The 17,480-nt window shown below is 36.6% G+C and overlaps 1 protein-coding gene across 2 annotated transcripts in view; it reads right to left on the bottom strand.

Annotated features, from left to right (window-relative positions):
* The window catches only part of Pez (protein tyrosine phosphatase non-receptor pez), a 58,768-nt gene extending 42,294 nt beyond the window's left edge, over positions 1–16,474 (bottom strand). For both annotated transcript variants that reach the window (XR_011336005.1, XM_069846407.1), the window contains exons 1-9: positions 16,353–16,474; positions 12,945–13,080; positions 9,891–10,092; positions 7,625–7,800; positions 6,201–6,298; positions 5,924–5,994; positions 3,950–4,105; positions 3,773–3,861; positions 1,234–1,369 (exon numbers count right to left, since the gene is read on the bottom strand). Coding sequence is in view for 1 of the 2 variants with exons in the window: in XM_069846407.1 (XP_069702508.1) it covers positions 1,234–1,369; positions 3,773–3,861; positions 3,950–4,105; positions 5,924–5,994; positions 6,201–6,298; positions 7,625–7,800; positions 9,891–10,064 (900 nt within the window). In the remaining variant the exon portion in view is untranslated. The remainder of the gene's footprint in view (positions 1–1,233; positions 1,370–3,772; positions 3,862–3,949; positions 4,106–5,923; positions 5,995–6,200; positions 6,299–7,624; positions 7,801–9,890; positions 10,093–12,944; positions 13,081–16,352) is intronic.
* Between the last annotated feature and the right edge of the window lie 1,006 nt (positions 16,475–17,480).

Here is a 17,480-nt window from a genome sequence, read left to right on the forward strand (position 1 = left end):
TAAAAATTTCACGTTCCTAGCGGGATAAGTTACAGGAGAATGGAGAAAGTTACACAACGCAGAACTGCACGCATTGCATCCTTCACCTGACATAATTAGGAACATTAAATCCAGTCGTTTGAGATGGGCAGGGCATGTAGCATGTATGGGCGAATCCAGAAATGCATATAGAGTGTTAGTTGGGAGGCTGGAGGAAAAAAGACCTTTGGGGAGGCCGAGACGTAGATGGGAGGATAATATTAAAAAGGATTTGAGGGAGGTGGGATATGATGGTAGAGACTGGATTAATCTTGCTCAGGATAGGGACCAATGGCGGGCTTATGTGAGGGTGGCAATGAACCTCCGGGTTCCTTAAAAGCCATTAAGTAAGTATATTCCATATATGATACGTAACATGCTACAAATTTTCATGCATCTCACCCAAATACTTTCTGAGTTATGCTCTTTTTCTAAAAAAAAAAAAAAATGGGGCATATTTTCAAAATCTATCTTCTCGTACAAATTTTAAGTATATGATCTAGAAAAAATATTACAGTATCTTTGATGTACCTAGAAAGCCACTAAGTATCCATATTTTAGAAATATATCCTTAGAATACAGAAAAAAATTATTATTTTGTCAAAATTTGTTTTGATTTTCTGGTACCTATTGTTATACAAATTATTTTTTAATTCAAAAAGTATAAAAAAAGTATATAAAAACCTGATATCCTAATTTGTTAACCATATTTTATAGAACATGCAGTAAAAATTTCATGTTCCTAGCTTAAATTGTAAGAGCCTTTACACTTCGAACCTGACGAAATGTGCTGAAAAAAAAAGTGTGAGAAAACAGCATGTAAAATCTATATGGAATTGAAGTTCATGGGTGCAGCCATTTAGATATTGCGTAATTTTTATGCTTTCGAGCGCCGCAGAGCATATATATATAAGAGATTGCTGATTCAATCTTTACAGGAAAATGAAAATACGATTTTTGGCTGAAAACGACCAAAATTTCACCCGTTAACCCCCTTAAATTAAATATATTGTATATATCATGGTTTTGTCTAATTCTGTTGGGTTTCAACCTAGTTCACTGTTTTCAGGCTTTCTTTTGTTCCAACATTAGAAAAACACATGGCAAGACTCTTGTGCTAGGACACACAACCTGCACACAATGCCAAAGGATCTGCATTACTTTTACAAATACAGCACCATCTTGCATTATTTGTTTACACAACATATTCTGTACCTGATGCACACACATTCTCCACACATATTTTGCAGATTCGGGATCTGCAAACTGGAAGTGAACTGTCTCATCTGGAACTTGACATTCAATGCCGAAGTTACGCTTGTGGTTGATCACATTGGTGATATCCCTCCACCTGAAATTATTTAGAGAAACAAATTACGCTATGAAATGGCAGCTTTAACTTGGAATATATTGTCGTACGCCGGTCTCCGTGGTCGTTCCTCTCCGACGTGTTGTCGAGGTGGGGAGGGGAAACGGGAGTGACGTGACAAGATGGCTGTCGCTTGTGGGTGGGGGTAATAATAAGGAACTGTGGTGAAGTTTAAAGAAAGACTGTTTTAAAGTAACATTTGTTTATTACAGAAATAGCTAACAAAGAAAGTATAACTGTGATTTCTCCTAGTCCTGTGGTAGGGGTAACGGGAGAGTCGTGATAGAAATTGATAGTTTAGAAATTCGTCCTTGAGGCTTCGATGCGAGGAGAGTTATGAGGGGTGATAGTACAGTACGACTTGAATGAAAGGGAGGTAGGGGTAACGGGAGTGCCTGGGGAAAATCGGCTTGCTTTCATGTGTGTTGTGGGGTGGGCAGGATAACGAGAGAGATGGAATCGGGATGATGGTTGATTCTCTAGGTCGAAGGATCAAACACAGCGTATTGTGCGACTTATCGACATTCGAGAACACACCCCTTTGGATTCGGAGGATCAACACAGCGTACTATGCGACTTACCGACACTAGGGGGGGGGGGGTTGGTGGTCTCTAGCGTTCGGAGGATCAACACAGCGTACTATGCGACTTACCGACACTAGAGGGGGGGAGTTCAGGAGAGGACTGTGGTGTATGAACAAGCCGGGATAAGTGGGGAGTCGAAGTCAGGAAGAGAAGTGGATGGGTTGGAGGTGGTGATGAGACTAGTAGCGAGACGAGAATAAAATAAGTTTAGAATACGTAAGAAATGAGGAAGATTCGGCTGGTGTAGGAAAGTATCCAGGAGACAGGGGCGCAGCTTGGCTCCCTGTTCCCGGAGTGGTGGCCGTGTGTAGACACGTCCGAACAAAAGACAACCATAGCGTAAGCCTGGTTGGAAGACTGCTGCCAGTGACGGAGGACGCGTTAGAGCTACCTCTTTGCCATCTGGCGAACGAGAGACCTGGCCTTGTGTCCAAGCCATATTTATACCCCTCGGAACAATGGTGGTTGAGGACGCCGTTGACGTCACAGTGCCTGGGGGTATCTATACTGCCAACGTGACTCGTCGCCGCGCGATCTTTGCTTTCTCCCTCACAAGAGGGAAAAAAGTGAGCCAACCTGCTTTCTGAGAGAGAGAGAAAGCAGCGACTCTCATTTGCACGGGTAGGTTTGAACCATTTAAAGTAGGACGCACGGGCATCGAGAATTGATATATACAACAATATTTTCCAAAGTTTTGTGCCGACAGCTGATCAGATTGCAAGTTTTCACAACAAATGATTACAATTTACAAGCTTTGGCTTAGCCTAATATAAAAAATGGTGAAGGTTCGGCAGAACGCCTATGAGTGACACTATAAACAAATAAAACACAAACATGCACACGCAACACGCTCCAAAATAATATGAACAAAGGATGCATTCAGCAGGCTAACAACGCTTACCATGCTTACGATACGATTCTCGCACGTCGCTATATACATCGGATATGATGTCAGGAGTCTGTTCAACTGAAATAGATTCAGTACTATCGAATGTGCAATACTAGTGACCATAAATATCGACCTTATCTATGCTATGGCTATTGACTGTAGTACAAAAAAATTAAAAATTGAAAATCTAAGCACATTATTCGCTAATTGCTTAAAAAATCGCGTTATTTTCGCAAAAACATAAGAAATTCGTGACTTAATACAGATTTCGCGATGTTTCGCGAGTTAAATCAGACATAAATGGATTGAAGGATGTATATTACTGTAATTAGATGTTGAGAAATATTTTTTTTCCAAAATTCGCGAAATTCATGGTCGCAAAATATTCATTTATTTATTTTCCAATGGCTAGAACTGACGATCAAGTCATTTTCTCTCTAGCTTCCCAGTACAGCTAACAAGGTCCTCAGTCTGTTGTGCAGTTGGGTTTAAGGCTGAGCAGAACAGAAAGTGTTGTTTATCCATGATTTGGACAGGGTTGTTGCACAAAACACATATGTTGGATTGGTATATGCCTATCCTGTGTAGATGGTGAGCCTGGCAGTCCTGTCCTGACATCAACCTAAATTTTGCTAAAGCTTCCTTGCGGCCTTTATATTTTACTTTCGTTGATAGTTCATCAATTTTTTCCCATGACTTCTCGCAATATTCCATTCCCTACTCATGACTGTTCATGAAGCTTGCTAGGATAGGAACAAGTCTGCAATCCACGCAGATATGTCAACACCTAGATAGACTACACCTGGTACGTGAACCAATCCTAATCATGTGGGAAGCAGAGAACTTAGGAGTACAGCTTTGATTAGGTGCTGATGAAGGAAGGTGTCCTTCCATTCATTCTCCTACACTCACCTGTAGAACTTGGAAGTCTGGTTATTTTCATAACCAACAACAACTCCCATGAGAGACACACCAATGATAACTTCAGCACCAGTTTCATCCTGTAATGAAGATTGATATTTGTATGTATGAATTACATAATATCTCATATTTCAATTACACATTTTACTGAGATCTTACATTACTCACTTTGGCCTCAAACGTTTCCTGACCATAACCATCCAATTGCTGTGCTGCCAGAATATAGTATTCCTCAGCTGTGCCTTGGGACAAGCCAGCAAGAGCTGCATGGTGAAGGATCACTGCTTCTGTCAAGTTTTCCAGGTTCCCATCTGATGTTAGATGCTATGATAAAGTTGATACAAAGCAATAAGCATAGTGCAGATGATTCTCAGTCTATTAAGTTGCTACAGTACCACCTTTTGCAAGGGCTCAAATTTAACAGATACTTTTCTTTCATAATAGATATAAGTCGTGATCAAATGAAATCTGCTGAGTTTAGAATGTAATTGCAGTTCAATAGAAAATTAGGCTGCATTTTTTAAGAAGATCATTACTTCATCAATTTTCATGAGTTAATATTTCCTTAATATATTTCTGCACAATACCAACACACACACAAACAATTATAAAGTGCACATAGTGTAATCAGTTTTCTTTCCTAAAGCAAGAAGCAATGTATCTTTCTGTCATCAGAAATGTCAGAGTTCCACCAACTTTGACATCAAGGGGTTAATGAAATATCTGTAAATGCAAATGTAAGTGTGATATTAAAATAATTCATGTGTCTTCTACCAGTTGCCCCAGTATTTGGTCTATTTTATGATGGCATCCTTGAAGTAATCATTATTTGGTTTCACTATAATTTGTGGTCAATGTTCAAAACCTTGTCTCTTTTCAAAGCTTTCCTGAAAGCTGGCAACAAATCCGATCTGAATGAAATTTCATGAGACAATTTTTCTTCCTGCATGAGGACTCGAACCAGTGCCCATGCCATATCATTAGTCTAAGACATAATGCTTAGACTATGAGCTACAGAGTGGGACAATCAATGATGTACATGGTGATAAAGAAATTGGAAAAATTGACTACAGAAAAGGCAATAAAATAATAATCAAGGAACGAATTTTGTGACTAACGACCACTCATATAAATTGAGGGAAAGAAGACAGAAGATGGACACTGGAAAGTTTTCTTTTCTCAGTCATACTATCAGGGACTGGAATGCTTTACCTGCAGACTTACCGGTACTAAAGGCTTTACCAATAACCAAAAATGTATTTAAAAATAGGCTTAAGGACTTTACTAATAGACAGTAGTATATTATATACACTAGTTAAAGGGTGTAATTGATATCTTGTTATTTGAAGTGTTCTATCAGTGAGGAAGTGTGTTGTGTCAGTGAAGTGTGTAGTGTCAGTGAAGTCTATTGTGTAAGTGAAGTGTGTTGGTGTCAGTGAAGTGGCTGTGCAAAGTATTCGAACAGTGAAATGGTTAGAAGTGTTAGTGAAATCAGGTAGAATCAGTGCAGTGAGTGAGTTGACAGTGAAATAAGTGTAGTGCCGAAAGGTACTTGTGCAGGCATGAACCTGTCACACTCGTGGGTCTTAGTTCGAACTTAGGGTTAAGATGCAAATTAGATTTACTTTAAATGTTATTTTAAGTGACCATGCTTCATTTTAATTTAGGATGCTCCTTGTTATTATTATTATTTTTTTATTATTATTATTATTATTATTATTATTATTAATTATTGTTTTTTATTAGTTCTGTTTATTATTAATTGTCATTATTGAGTGTAATTAGTTACCACTGCCACCGGGTATATAACCATTTGCAGTGTGAATAAATACATACATACATAGGCAAGAATCAGGCTTTGTTCTTTCATGAATTCGCATTTTACTCGCTGCATGAAGTAAAGAGATATACTGTAACATTTATGTCAAAAATATGATCTGCATTATTTTCTGCAACTAAAAATGACTAGATAATATTTGCGCTAAAAAGCATTATTAACATTGTAATTTCTCCTATTATGAGAAAACAGTTGTAGGAATTCTTATGGATACTTCAGTCTAATAGCAGAGTAGTAAATACTAAATATTTATTTCGATCATCTTCCATTTATGATACAATTTAAAGTAACACAGTAGAAATTACCTTTGGAAACAGTGCGAAGTCTTTTAAGTATTCTGCAGTATGCCTTTCCAGGTCATGATTTCCGAACTCAGCTGAAATAATTGTATAAAAGTTGCATTATAGTTGGTTTCACATATCACACAAATTTCACGAAACAAAATAGTTTTCAATAATATTTCCCATTTTATCATGAAATTTATTATATTACAATGCTTACAGTATGAAAAGAAAACTTGGAAATACTGCTAATGCAATAATGTTTCGCTTACTAACAAACATGTAATACATATAAACATACCTTGCATACTATAACTGGCTAAAAGCACTGCCTGCTTCGCATCACAGTTCATTCGACCATCAATCACATCTTTCTTCAGTTGAAGAAAATAGTGATATCTGAAATAAAATTGCAGCAGTTAGCCCTGATAATTTCTGTGTTAATGCTTAACAAAATGTGTGGGATTGTTTTTTGGCGAAAATAAAAATAACATGTAAATACAGGATGAACATTTGAGATCAGCGATTTTGACAAGACTGTTAGGAATGAAAGTTAATGATGTAAAATGAATAATAGCAAAACCAAATCATACATCTATTAAAGGTAGCCAAGTTATTGGGAGCAAAAGCTGCAGTTTATATAATTACAGTGAAACTTGGATTTTATATTCTCCTGCAAAACAATTCTGTGCATGAAAATTGTGTCCGTGTTAATCGTTATGGCACTGGCGGACGTAATTCGACATTTCATGGAACAAGTGGAGAATTCAGACAGTACAGCAGCACCAACAACACTCACCACTAGTCACTGAGCCATGTCAAACAAAAGAGAATCGAAATGTTGCTAGTAAAATGCATGACTATATTCTTTAAGAATAATTCACTGCACTAGTCAAGTGCAAGATATATGGAGTATAATGGAGAATTTGTAATGCACAAAAAGGAAAATGCACGTCTTCGAAAATATCACAACACATTGTCACAGCAGAATGAAGGATAAATATCTTGTGGTCCAGGGAATATCGATGAAATATACTAATTTGAGAAACGAAAATATTGGTAATTTGTTAGGAGACATCGTTGCGGGATTACATGAGGTACCTATCTCCCCACACTACACATGGGACAGAAAACGTACTTAAATCACTGAAACCTTTTCCTTGGTCTCATGTCACTTAAATATCCCAGCAACTAACCAACGTACTTCTGCCACCTATTAGCAGGGTCCATTTTCGTTGAGAAATAAGATTATCTAGAACCATTCTGATAAACCTGGAAATATTCTTGTTTTAAGAGTTGTCACATACTTCAGTCTCATGTCACTTAATTAGCCCCTAATATATATTATATTAATATTACATATATCAAAGGGATAATGCACGTGACATTTACTTGTCATTTTTACATGAAGCACTTGTCACTAATATATCCGCTCATCAGTTTGTTTAATCGATACTAATATAATTATCTCATCAAACCCTATCTAACCTTATGGCAAACAATGGCGTTATCTCTCAACAATATTAAGAACAATGAAGGAGAGAGAAAAAAGGGAATTTCTGCTGGCAATGACGCCACAGGTGAACATCATGCCCATATGTTGGAGACATCATGTACTGGCTTTCATCGTAATGGCATGGTTGAAAGATGCTGTACCTAATTCTCCACTTTAGTGCATAATGTTGCATCCAGCCCTTCCAATTCATATCCTGTACATGCTGCTACCTTGTCATTTCATCATGAAGCAGGTTAACTCCAGACACGTAGAACATAACCCTGAGGAACAAGCTCTGGTCTCGAGCATACTTGTCCAGCTGCCTTTTGAGTGGACGGTCCATCTCGACCCATCTTGGTACAGACTGCGCATGTCTTGAAAGGTAACGTAATCCAAAAAACTCTGGCTGCAAAAACATATTAATAAAAGTTATAAATAACAAGGATTTAAAGAAGAATATTATACAATTTAAATATTTTGATGATGTAGTAGGAACTGACCGCAATAAGCAGGTCATAAAAATAAAACAGGTGAGCCTGGTTAGTAAAGTATGAAGCTCTTGCTATGTAACAGAATACAGGATGTCTGAAACCTCTTAGGTCAAAATAATACAGATCATATAGGAGTCTAAACTGAGTATTTGCAGATAGGTAATCAACTCTGTGTGTGTCTAATGCCTACTCACTTCACTTGCGTGATTTGGGTTTCACATACTGCGGATGCAGGACTGTGACCCAGTTTCAAGTTGCACACCACTTCGGCAGGTCATGTTATGCATGATGTGTATCTGTGAAGAGTAATGTCGTGTACTAGGATGAGTGTATGTGTAAGTATTCGTGTAAGTGTAATGTAGGGAATGGGTGAGGAGGACGATGATGGTGAGGAAGGGAGAAAGGGAAACCCAGTGCCGGCACATAGCCTACTCCTGTCGAATAGCACAAAGGGGGCCACCAGGCTTAATGTCCCCATCCGATGGACAAATCACTATCAACAGTGACATATCCCTTCTCTTCATATGTACTGCGGAGAGATTTGGGATTTAACCCAGGCATATTGGTACACAATCTAGTGATTAGAAATTGTGCACTGCCATCTCTCCTAGTCAGTAACCAATTGTTGGAATGCCTATTTCAGACATCACAAGATCTTGAACGAGAAATGCATTTGAGAAACGTTTTTGTAAGCTGCTTTGGTTTTGACAACAAACAACTTCCTACCATATCGACATTTGGTGGTGCTCACTTGTAAAACAATAACACAATTGCCACAGGTACGTTGGATTTACGGTCCAGTATACAATAAAGGAGACTGGAGAAAAAGAAAGAATAAAGAGATTGATCAGCTATTGGAAGGCGAGAATATAATGAGGTTTATCAAATCTATTAGGCTGAGATGGTTAGGACACATAGCAGTGGCGTAGCATAAAATTTTGAGAAGGGGAAGCTAACTCAAGTTGTCTTTCATGTACATATGAGAAAACGTATTACAAAAATATAGTCTTGAAATAAATAGTAGTCAATGTCAAGCCAGCAGTCCGAAGATTGGTTGGAACCTCGTAAGTAATACCATTAAGGCATGACCTCAAATGGTACGTAGTAAAATATGATTTCATGGTTTACACATATCTCTAACAAATAGACATGGTCATTTGTTTTTTAAATCGCACTTTTGTTTGTAAGTCAGTCTTGATAATAGAATTGTCCTAAAAATTCAAGTAAATTGGTGTCAGGAACTGTTATTTCACTCATTATTTATTATATCAGCCACAATGCACACTAACACTTCAACTGAACACATCTCACGAAAGGGATAACTCGGAAACTACTTATTTTAAATGTTAAAGCTAGCTTCTTGTGAGCCTTGCGACTAGGGTAGTTTAGTTAGAAAGGGATGGAAAATCTGCGGGGTGGATTACACAGAAGAAACCAGTCTGCTTGGAAGCTGGTGTGTGCAGGCTTCTTGTTTACTGCTGCATCACGAATCATCCTGAGCTGCCGCATCACAATATTTAATGCATAAATATAAATTCTATTAAAATTAATAAATAATTTTGTTCATAATTGCAGGTTTATTATGAAATTATTATTAACTGGGGAAGCTGAGCTTTTTAGCTTACATTGACGCTACGCCACTGACATATAGTGAGAATGGAGAAGGGAAGACTTCCTAAGATTATAATGAATGCAGGAATGGAGGGAGAAAGAAGAAGAGGAAGACCGAAGAAGCAGTCGATGGACGACGTATTGCGAGATGTTACATGCCTGGGAACGAGGAATTGGAGGACAGTGGCTGGGGTAGAGTGAAGTCGAGAGCTGTTGTGAGAGAAGCCAAGGTCCACTTTGGACTCTAGTGCTGTGATTGTGATGATGACAAAATATCACAAAATTTATGCCTGGAAATGTTAAATTTTTACTGATATAGCATAAACGAAAATAAATTTATTACAAGCGACTTTGGACCTGAACACCCAATATGCAGGAATGGCCATTTTCTCACCTGCTGCAGACCAAGTCTCTGACACACATTGTCCAGGCATTCTCTTCCACTGCTCTCGGCTGACAAGGTACATTCTATTGACGTTCCATCTAGTAGCTCCACACATATCACAAACAAAGACTTAGACACAACATTATACTGACGACTCTTCTTCAAACGAAGCTTGAAAGGCATATTCTAGGATGCACACAAACACATTTATCTAGAACAGAAAGAAAGAACACTGTAACATTTACGTCCACTACAAGTTTTTCAGTTTAGTATGTTATTTTACGACGTTTTATCAACAGCTTTGGTTATTTAGCATCTGAATGAGATGAAGGTGATAATGCCGGTGAAATGAGTCCGGGATCCAGCACCGAAAGTTACGCAGCATTTGCTCATATTGGGTTGAGGGAAAACCCCGGAAAAAACCTCAACCAGGTAACTTGTCCCGACCGGGAATCGAACCCGGGCCACCTGGTTTCGCGGCTAGACGTGCTAACCATTACTCCACAGGCGTGGACAGTTTTTCAGTTAATCAAGAAATTGTTGAGAACTAAATTTTATAATAATATAATTGTTTGGTTTTCTCAGAAATGCACCACAGTAATGTAGGTAATCAGAGAAGTAACATCAAAAGATAAAGCGCAGTACAGTAAGAACTGCCTGTGTAGGAAATATTTTCAAAAGGATGAACACTACAAATAATCATGTGTACTGCTCCTCTGCAGTGCAAGCTCATGATGTTGATGTTATTTTATAAATTGAGGGGCTGGGTGCAAGAAGGGCATTTTAGAGGATATGCCCTTTTTAAGTAAAAAGCTTTATTGTGTTCTCTGATCTGTTATGCATATGATCACCAAGTTGTAGTTCAATACTGTGATCACAGAGCCAGGAGTAACCAAAATGTAAAGGCGTGCATAGGTAACATCATTACGGTTTGAATTTTCAACATCAATTTTTCAAAACTTGCATTTGAGAGAAGTGCCTTTCTTGCACCCAACCCTTCAACTGTCCTCCTTTTGCCATTTATCACGTGATGTGAATGTCTGTCTTGCAGATCCCTCTGTATGTTGTATTATGACATGATATGATATGATATGATATGATATGATATGATATGATATGATATGATATATGATATGATATGATATGATATGATATGATATATGATATGATATGATATGATATGATATATTTGATATATGATATGATATGATATGATATGATACGATATGATACGATATATGATATGATATGATATATGATATGATATGATATATGATATGATATGATATGATATGATATGATATGATATATGATATGATATGATATATTTGATATATAATATGATATGATACGATATGATACGATATATGATAAGATATGATATGATATATGATATGATATGATATATATATGATATATGATATGATATATATGATATATGATATGATATGATATATGATATGATATGATATATTTGATATATGATATGATATGATATGATACGATATATGATATGATATGATATATGATATGATATGATATATTTGATATATGATATGATATGATATGATACGATATGATACGATATATGATATGATATGATATGATATGATATGATATGATATGATATGATATATATGATATATGATATGATATGATATGATATGATATGATATATGATATGATATGATATGATATATGATATGATATGATATGATATATGATATGACATGATATGATATGATATGATATGATATATATGATATGATATGATATATAATATGATATGATATGATATATGATATGATATGATATGATATGATATGATATGATATGATATATGATATGATATATGATATGATATGATATATGATATGATATATTTCTTCACAGCACTTCTTTACATGTAATGGTGTACCTCACATTTCTGTATCCGGTGCCACCATTAACATATTATTACAATAACACATTATTTGCAGTACACGTCTACACAAATACTCCCAATTACACTATGTACCTTTTTTCTTATTTGGTCAAAACTCCCCTTCAGTATTTCTCCTACATTTCATTTACTATTTTCTATTTGTTCCTTAATCCTAACATATCTAATATTCTATACTACTTTCACACCCCCTTTATCTCTAACTACTATTCACTAAAATCTCAATTTCAAATTATCTCTATAAATTATCATATTGCTCAGCACCCATACATTTAATTATTTGTCCTATTTGTTCTTTGACCTTTTCTCCTATCTTTCTCTTGTATTCATTTACTGTTCCAACGTTCAAATGTTGGTACTAATTTTATGCTGTCACTTGTTCACTTCTCTTAACCCTTTCTCACTATTTTCTCTCATTCCTATTTGCGCTCACTTTCACTTTCTCACTATTCTGCTTACACTTAATCCATTGTCACTATTCTCACTTCTTATAAATAGCCTACTTATATTTTATTCTACACGTCTGCTTATACACTTTCTCTCTCCCCTATACTTCTCGATCTTTTCCTGTTTCCCTTCATTTGCACTTTTTGATCACATCCACATTTTTTTAAACGTATCAAATATCTTTGCTATATCCTTTATTTCTTCTTCTATTCCACTTTTATTTTTTCCCCCCACGCTTTCACTTTCAATTACTAGATTTCCACTTACACTCGCACCCTTATTCTTTTCACTACTTTCTTCCCTATCATTTCCTGAATCTTGGTTTCTCTTTTTATCACCATTTGCCTTTTTTCTAGCGCCCGTGTTTCTTATTCCGTTATTGTCAGCGTATGTTGCATTAGCTTCACCAAGCTGTGTTAATCATTCTTTAAAATAGAGACTTGAAAAAATTTGCCCTCGCTTTTGAATCAACAACAATCCATAGCTGTCAAGTTCTACCACCAAAACTTCTTACCGTCTTGAAGTACAAAAGTCGTTACATCTTCCATACTTACGACAGTAATAACACAAAATATTCTAACAACCTTTAACTTCTTGTAATCATATCAGTGCTCCCAAAATTATGTGGCATCAATTAACATCATAACCAACGACAGCTGATAGTTTCTACTCACAGAGAAATCCATATGTATCTTCAATTCGGTTGTGAGAAGCAATCCGTCTTGGGGCAGATATGTGGAGGACTCAATAATTACCGGTACACTCTTCATTCCCTCCTCCATAAAGATAACTTTTTCTGCTGACAGATCTCTGGAAGAAAGTTATAGTAGTATTGCATTGTATTTATTTACATTCCATGGTATTCATATATCACTTCACAGCTAGAATATGGAACATGTCAAAAAAAATCTTAATAATACTATAAAGTCTTAATTATGGTCACAGTCTAGTTGAAATATATACAGAAGATTTTTACAATATAGTCTACTAGTACACCATGGCACGGCGCGTCCTCAGGTTGCGGATAGAGCAGACGGCCTCCAGAAATGGAGGGTAGCTGCAAATATATTGAATTAGCAGTCGTGAACAGCTAATAAGGGGTGGTCCTCCAGCTTGGGGGATGAGCGAAGGGCTAACAACCCATCACCATAAAAAACACAACTTGTTACAAATCCACACAATAAGCCTTGGAATGGGACTGATTCTCTGGCACGACCACAGCAAAGAAATAAGGTTATGAGATTTGGCACTAGTCTTTATAGAACAGGAGGGGTAACATTAGTAGCAAAAGAACTAGCTAGATATAGAATAGACTTCGTGGGAGTACAAGAGGTTAGGTTAGATGGGAATGGCATATCACAAATAGGAGATTACTTGTATTATGGGGAAGGAAACAATAATTACCAATTAGGAACAGGATTCTTTGTTCATAAAAGAATAAAATCAGCAGTAAAAAAGGTCGAATTTATCAATGACAGGTTATCGTATTTAGTACTTAAGGGTAGATGGTGCGATATCGTAATTATAAATGCTCACGTCCATACAGAAGAGAACGACGACCATATAATAATAGCTTCTATGAAGAATTGAAACACACTTTTGATCAATTATCTAGATATCACATGAAAATTTTATTGAGGGATTTCAATGCTAAAGTAGGATGGGAGGATATTTTTAAATCAACTATTGGAAAAGAGAGCCTACATGTAACTAGTAATGACAATGAAGTTAGGTTAGTCAACTTTGCCACATCAAAAAATTTAATTCTAAAAAGTACAACATTTCCCATAAGAATATACATAAATATACTTGGATTTCTCCAGGTAGATTGATACACAACCAGATAGACCACATCTTGATAGATAAACGAAGACATACTAGTATACCGGTAGTAGAAATTCGAACCTTTAGGGGGGCAGACTGTAATTCTGACCATTATTTAGTAGTTGGAGAATTAAGAGAAAGACTATCAGTAGCCAAGCGAGTAGAGCAACAAGTTAACATTAGTAGATTCAATATTTTGAAATTAAGAGGTTGGTAATCTCCAAAAGGTACTCTACATTTGAGGTATAACAAATTGTGGCTAGCATCATTCGTTTTGAAATAAAGAAAGAAAGAAATATGTTAGTTCTATATAAATCATTCTGTAGTTTGAAATCTAAGTGCATTGGCTACTTAGTCACTTCAGTGAAATCTGTATTTTCATGTAAAATATGGCAGAAAATTTTTGATTAAAGAAACATAGTTTTACAATACAATTTATTGCAATTTAGTAAAATAATAAGATAAATATCATACATTTCATTTTCCAGCAAAGTGTATCTGACTCAACAAAATAGTAACATTTCTCAACTTGTGACTAGTGGAGAGGAGAGGGGAGGGGAGGGTAGGGAGGGGAGGGGAGAGAAGGGAAGAAGAAGAAGAGGGAATGGAGAAGGAGAAAAGAGGGGTAAAGGGAAAAGTGAAAAGGGGAGGAGAAGGCAACGGAAGGGGAAAAAAATGGAAGGAAGAAGGGGAGGGAAGGGAAACGAAAGGCAAAAAAGAAGGGATGGCAAGAGAAGGGAAAGGAAAAGAGGAAAAGAAAAAGGGGTATGGATGGGAAGGGAAAGCAAAAGGAAAAGGGAATGGATCAGAAGGGACGGCAAAGGGGAAAGAAAAGGAAAAGGAAAATTGAAGGGATGGGAAGGAAAAGAAAAATGGAAGATATGGAAAGGAAAAGGGATGGGATGGGAAGGAAACAGGAAAAGGAAAAGGGAAGGGATAGGAAGGGAAGAGAAAGGAAAAGGAAAGGGGAAGGAATGGAAAGAGAAGAGAAAGCGAAAGGAAAATGTAAGAGAAGGGAAAGGGGAAGAGAAAAAGGAAAAGAAAGAGGAAAAGGATGAGGGAGGGGTTGGGAAAGGAAGGGAAAAAGAAATGGAAAAGTGAAGGAATAGGAAGGGAAAGGGAAAGAGAAAGGGAAGGGATGGCAAAAGCAGGGAAAAGGATAAGGGAAAGAATGGGAAGGGAAGGGAAAGGACTGGTTTGAAAGGATACGGAAAAGAGATGGGACGGGAAAGGAAAAGGGGAGAAAAGGGAAAACAAAAGGAAAAGGGAAGGAATGGGAAGAGAATTCGAAACGAAACGGGTAGGGATCAGAAGGGAAGGGAACAACTGTGTAACAAGTCAATGTCATCATCCTCTCAATTTAAGTTTTGATAGCTTCTAGTCTAGAAGCCAAGTGTCATATAAAAGCAGATTACTTGCATGAACTAAGCTATTATCACCCACCAATCCCAATAAATTTTATTCTAAGTACTACCTATTGCAATACGTTGACTACACTGTGTATCATTAATTACTGAAGCCCCAAAGTCTCTCTTCCTATCAATAATTACATTCAGAGATGTTGCTATCATAATTATGTACCCATATCAAAGTAAATCTTTCTCACAAAATTCGATTCGATTTTAAGTACATACATATTTAACACACAATTCTAACGCAGTTACCAACAACACACAGCTCACAAAAGGCTTGTTTCTGTCTTGACTTCCTTTTTTAGTTCTTTAAAAAATGTCTGCTTTTAGGTTATGTGATCACATACTACAATCTCCCGAGTCGTTAAAATGTTTTTCATAATTAGTAAAATATAGCCAGAGAAATATAACAATGGTTAAAAATGTGGTAAAGTTGACCATATCATCCTAAGTGTCAATATTTATAAACATTCAAAGATAAATGTCAAGACAATATGAGGCTTGTGTAAGTTGCATTTCATGAGTACTTTACATGCGTAATAATAGTCTTGGTAATTAAACACGGCAAGATTAAAGTTATCTTTCTATCCACGCAGAGATATGGTACGACACAAAAAAAAATGTTTCGTTATTAATTGTTATGAACAGCTGGCAATGTTGCCAAATATCTTTCATTGCACGAAGTTCGTACCAATGTTTATGCTAGAAATATAAATCATACACATTATGAAATGATAGAAAACAAAGCAGCTGGCCGACACTCACATCTATAGAGGACGCCGTTTATAAAACATGTTTTAATCACTGTAATTACTCTGTGACAAACTTTATTACTACAATACTCACTTATTTATAATTCTGCCTGTCAGCCATGATTGAAAAATAAAACAGCGCGTGGGAATCGTAAGCTATAGTCCAAACGTAGTTATACTTGTGTTCGAGTGTCATTTCATTCAAAAACTCGGAGTTAATTACCTATGACGAGACTATACACTGAAACATCAGCACGCCTAAATATAATACACACGGTTTAGAGGAAACTCGATACTATATATAGCTATTTAATAATAGTCTTATAGTAATGATTCGCTATAAATGGAAGAGAAAATACAGGCGTAAAAAAGAATGCGTAATAGCAATATGGGTTGACGTAGGTAAAAAAAGGATACAAAATATAGAGAACTGTTCGATAGGTCTATAGACAATATAATCATAAATTAACTTGTTCAACACCATAATCTCCCAGAATATGGCGTACCGTCGGTTTTCCATGCTGGCAACCCGGGTTCGAATCCCGACGGGTCCAACTGAAATTTATGGTGGACAAAGACTGTGTTTGGTGGTAGGTTTCGCGGGGTATTCACATTTCCACTACCGGCATTCCACCATTGCTCAACTAAATCACCATCATACAGTATTACATCGCCTGGCTGTTATTGTGGACATTCCTAATGCATTTTGAGAGCTGTAAAATGGGGGACAATATGTTTTTAATTGGTTATTTTAAATGCTTTATCAATTACTATCGTTTTTCGCGTCTGAATGAGATGAAGGTAATAATGCCAGCAAAAGGAATCCAAGGTTACCGAAAGTTACCCAACATTTGTTTTTCATGGGTCGAAAATACCTCAACCAGGTAACTTGTCCCAATCAGGATTTGAATCCGGACTCGCTTGTTTCACAGTCAGGCATGCTAACCGTTACTCCATAGCAATCTTACTCGCGTCCATATCCAACCTCAAGCTACACAGGCCCCCCCCCCCCAGGGTGATGCTAAATGAATAACAATACTGGCATGTATAACAAAAAAAACTATCATGAAAGAAAGTGAGTGAATGTTGATAAAGTATGGAAAGCACTATAATTCACACATTGTAAGAATGCCGTAGCAAGATTCAGAATTCTGACTAGCTATGATTGCTTGGCACATGTGGAAAGAACGAATGTGATGGAATCATACACTATGTATTATGT

This window comes from Periplaneta americana, chromosome 14 (genome assembly GCF_040183065.1).
Source record: "Periplaneta americana isolate PAMFEO1 chromosome 14, P.americana_PAMFEO1_priV1, whole genome shotgun sequence".
In the NCBI taxonomy this organism is placed as follows: Eukaryota; Metazoa; Arthropoda; class Insecta; order Blattodea; family Blattidae; genus Periplaneta; species Periplaneta americana.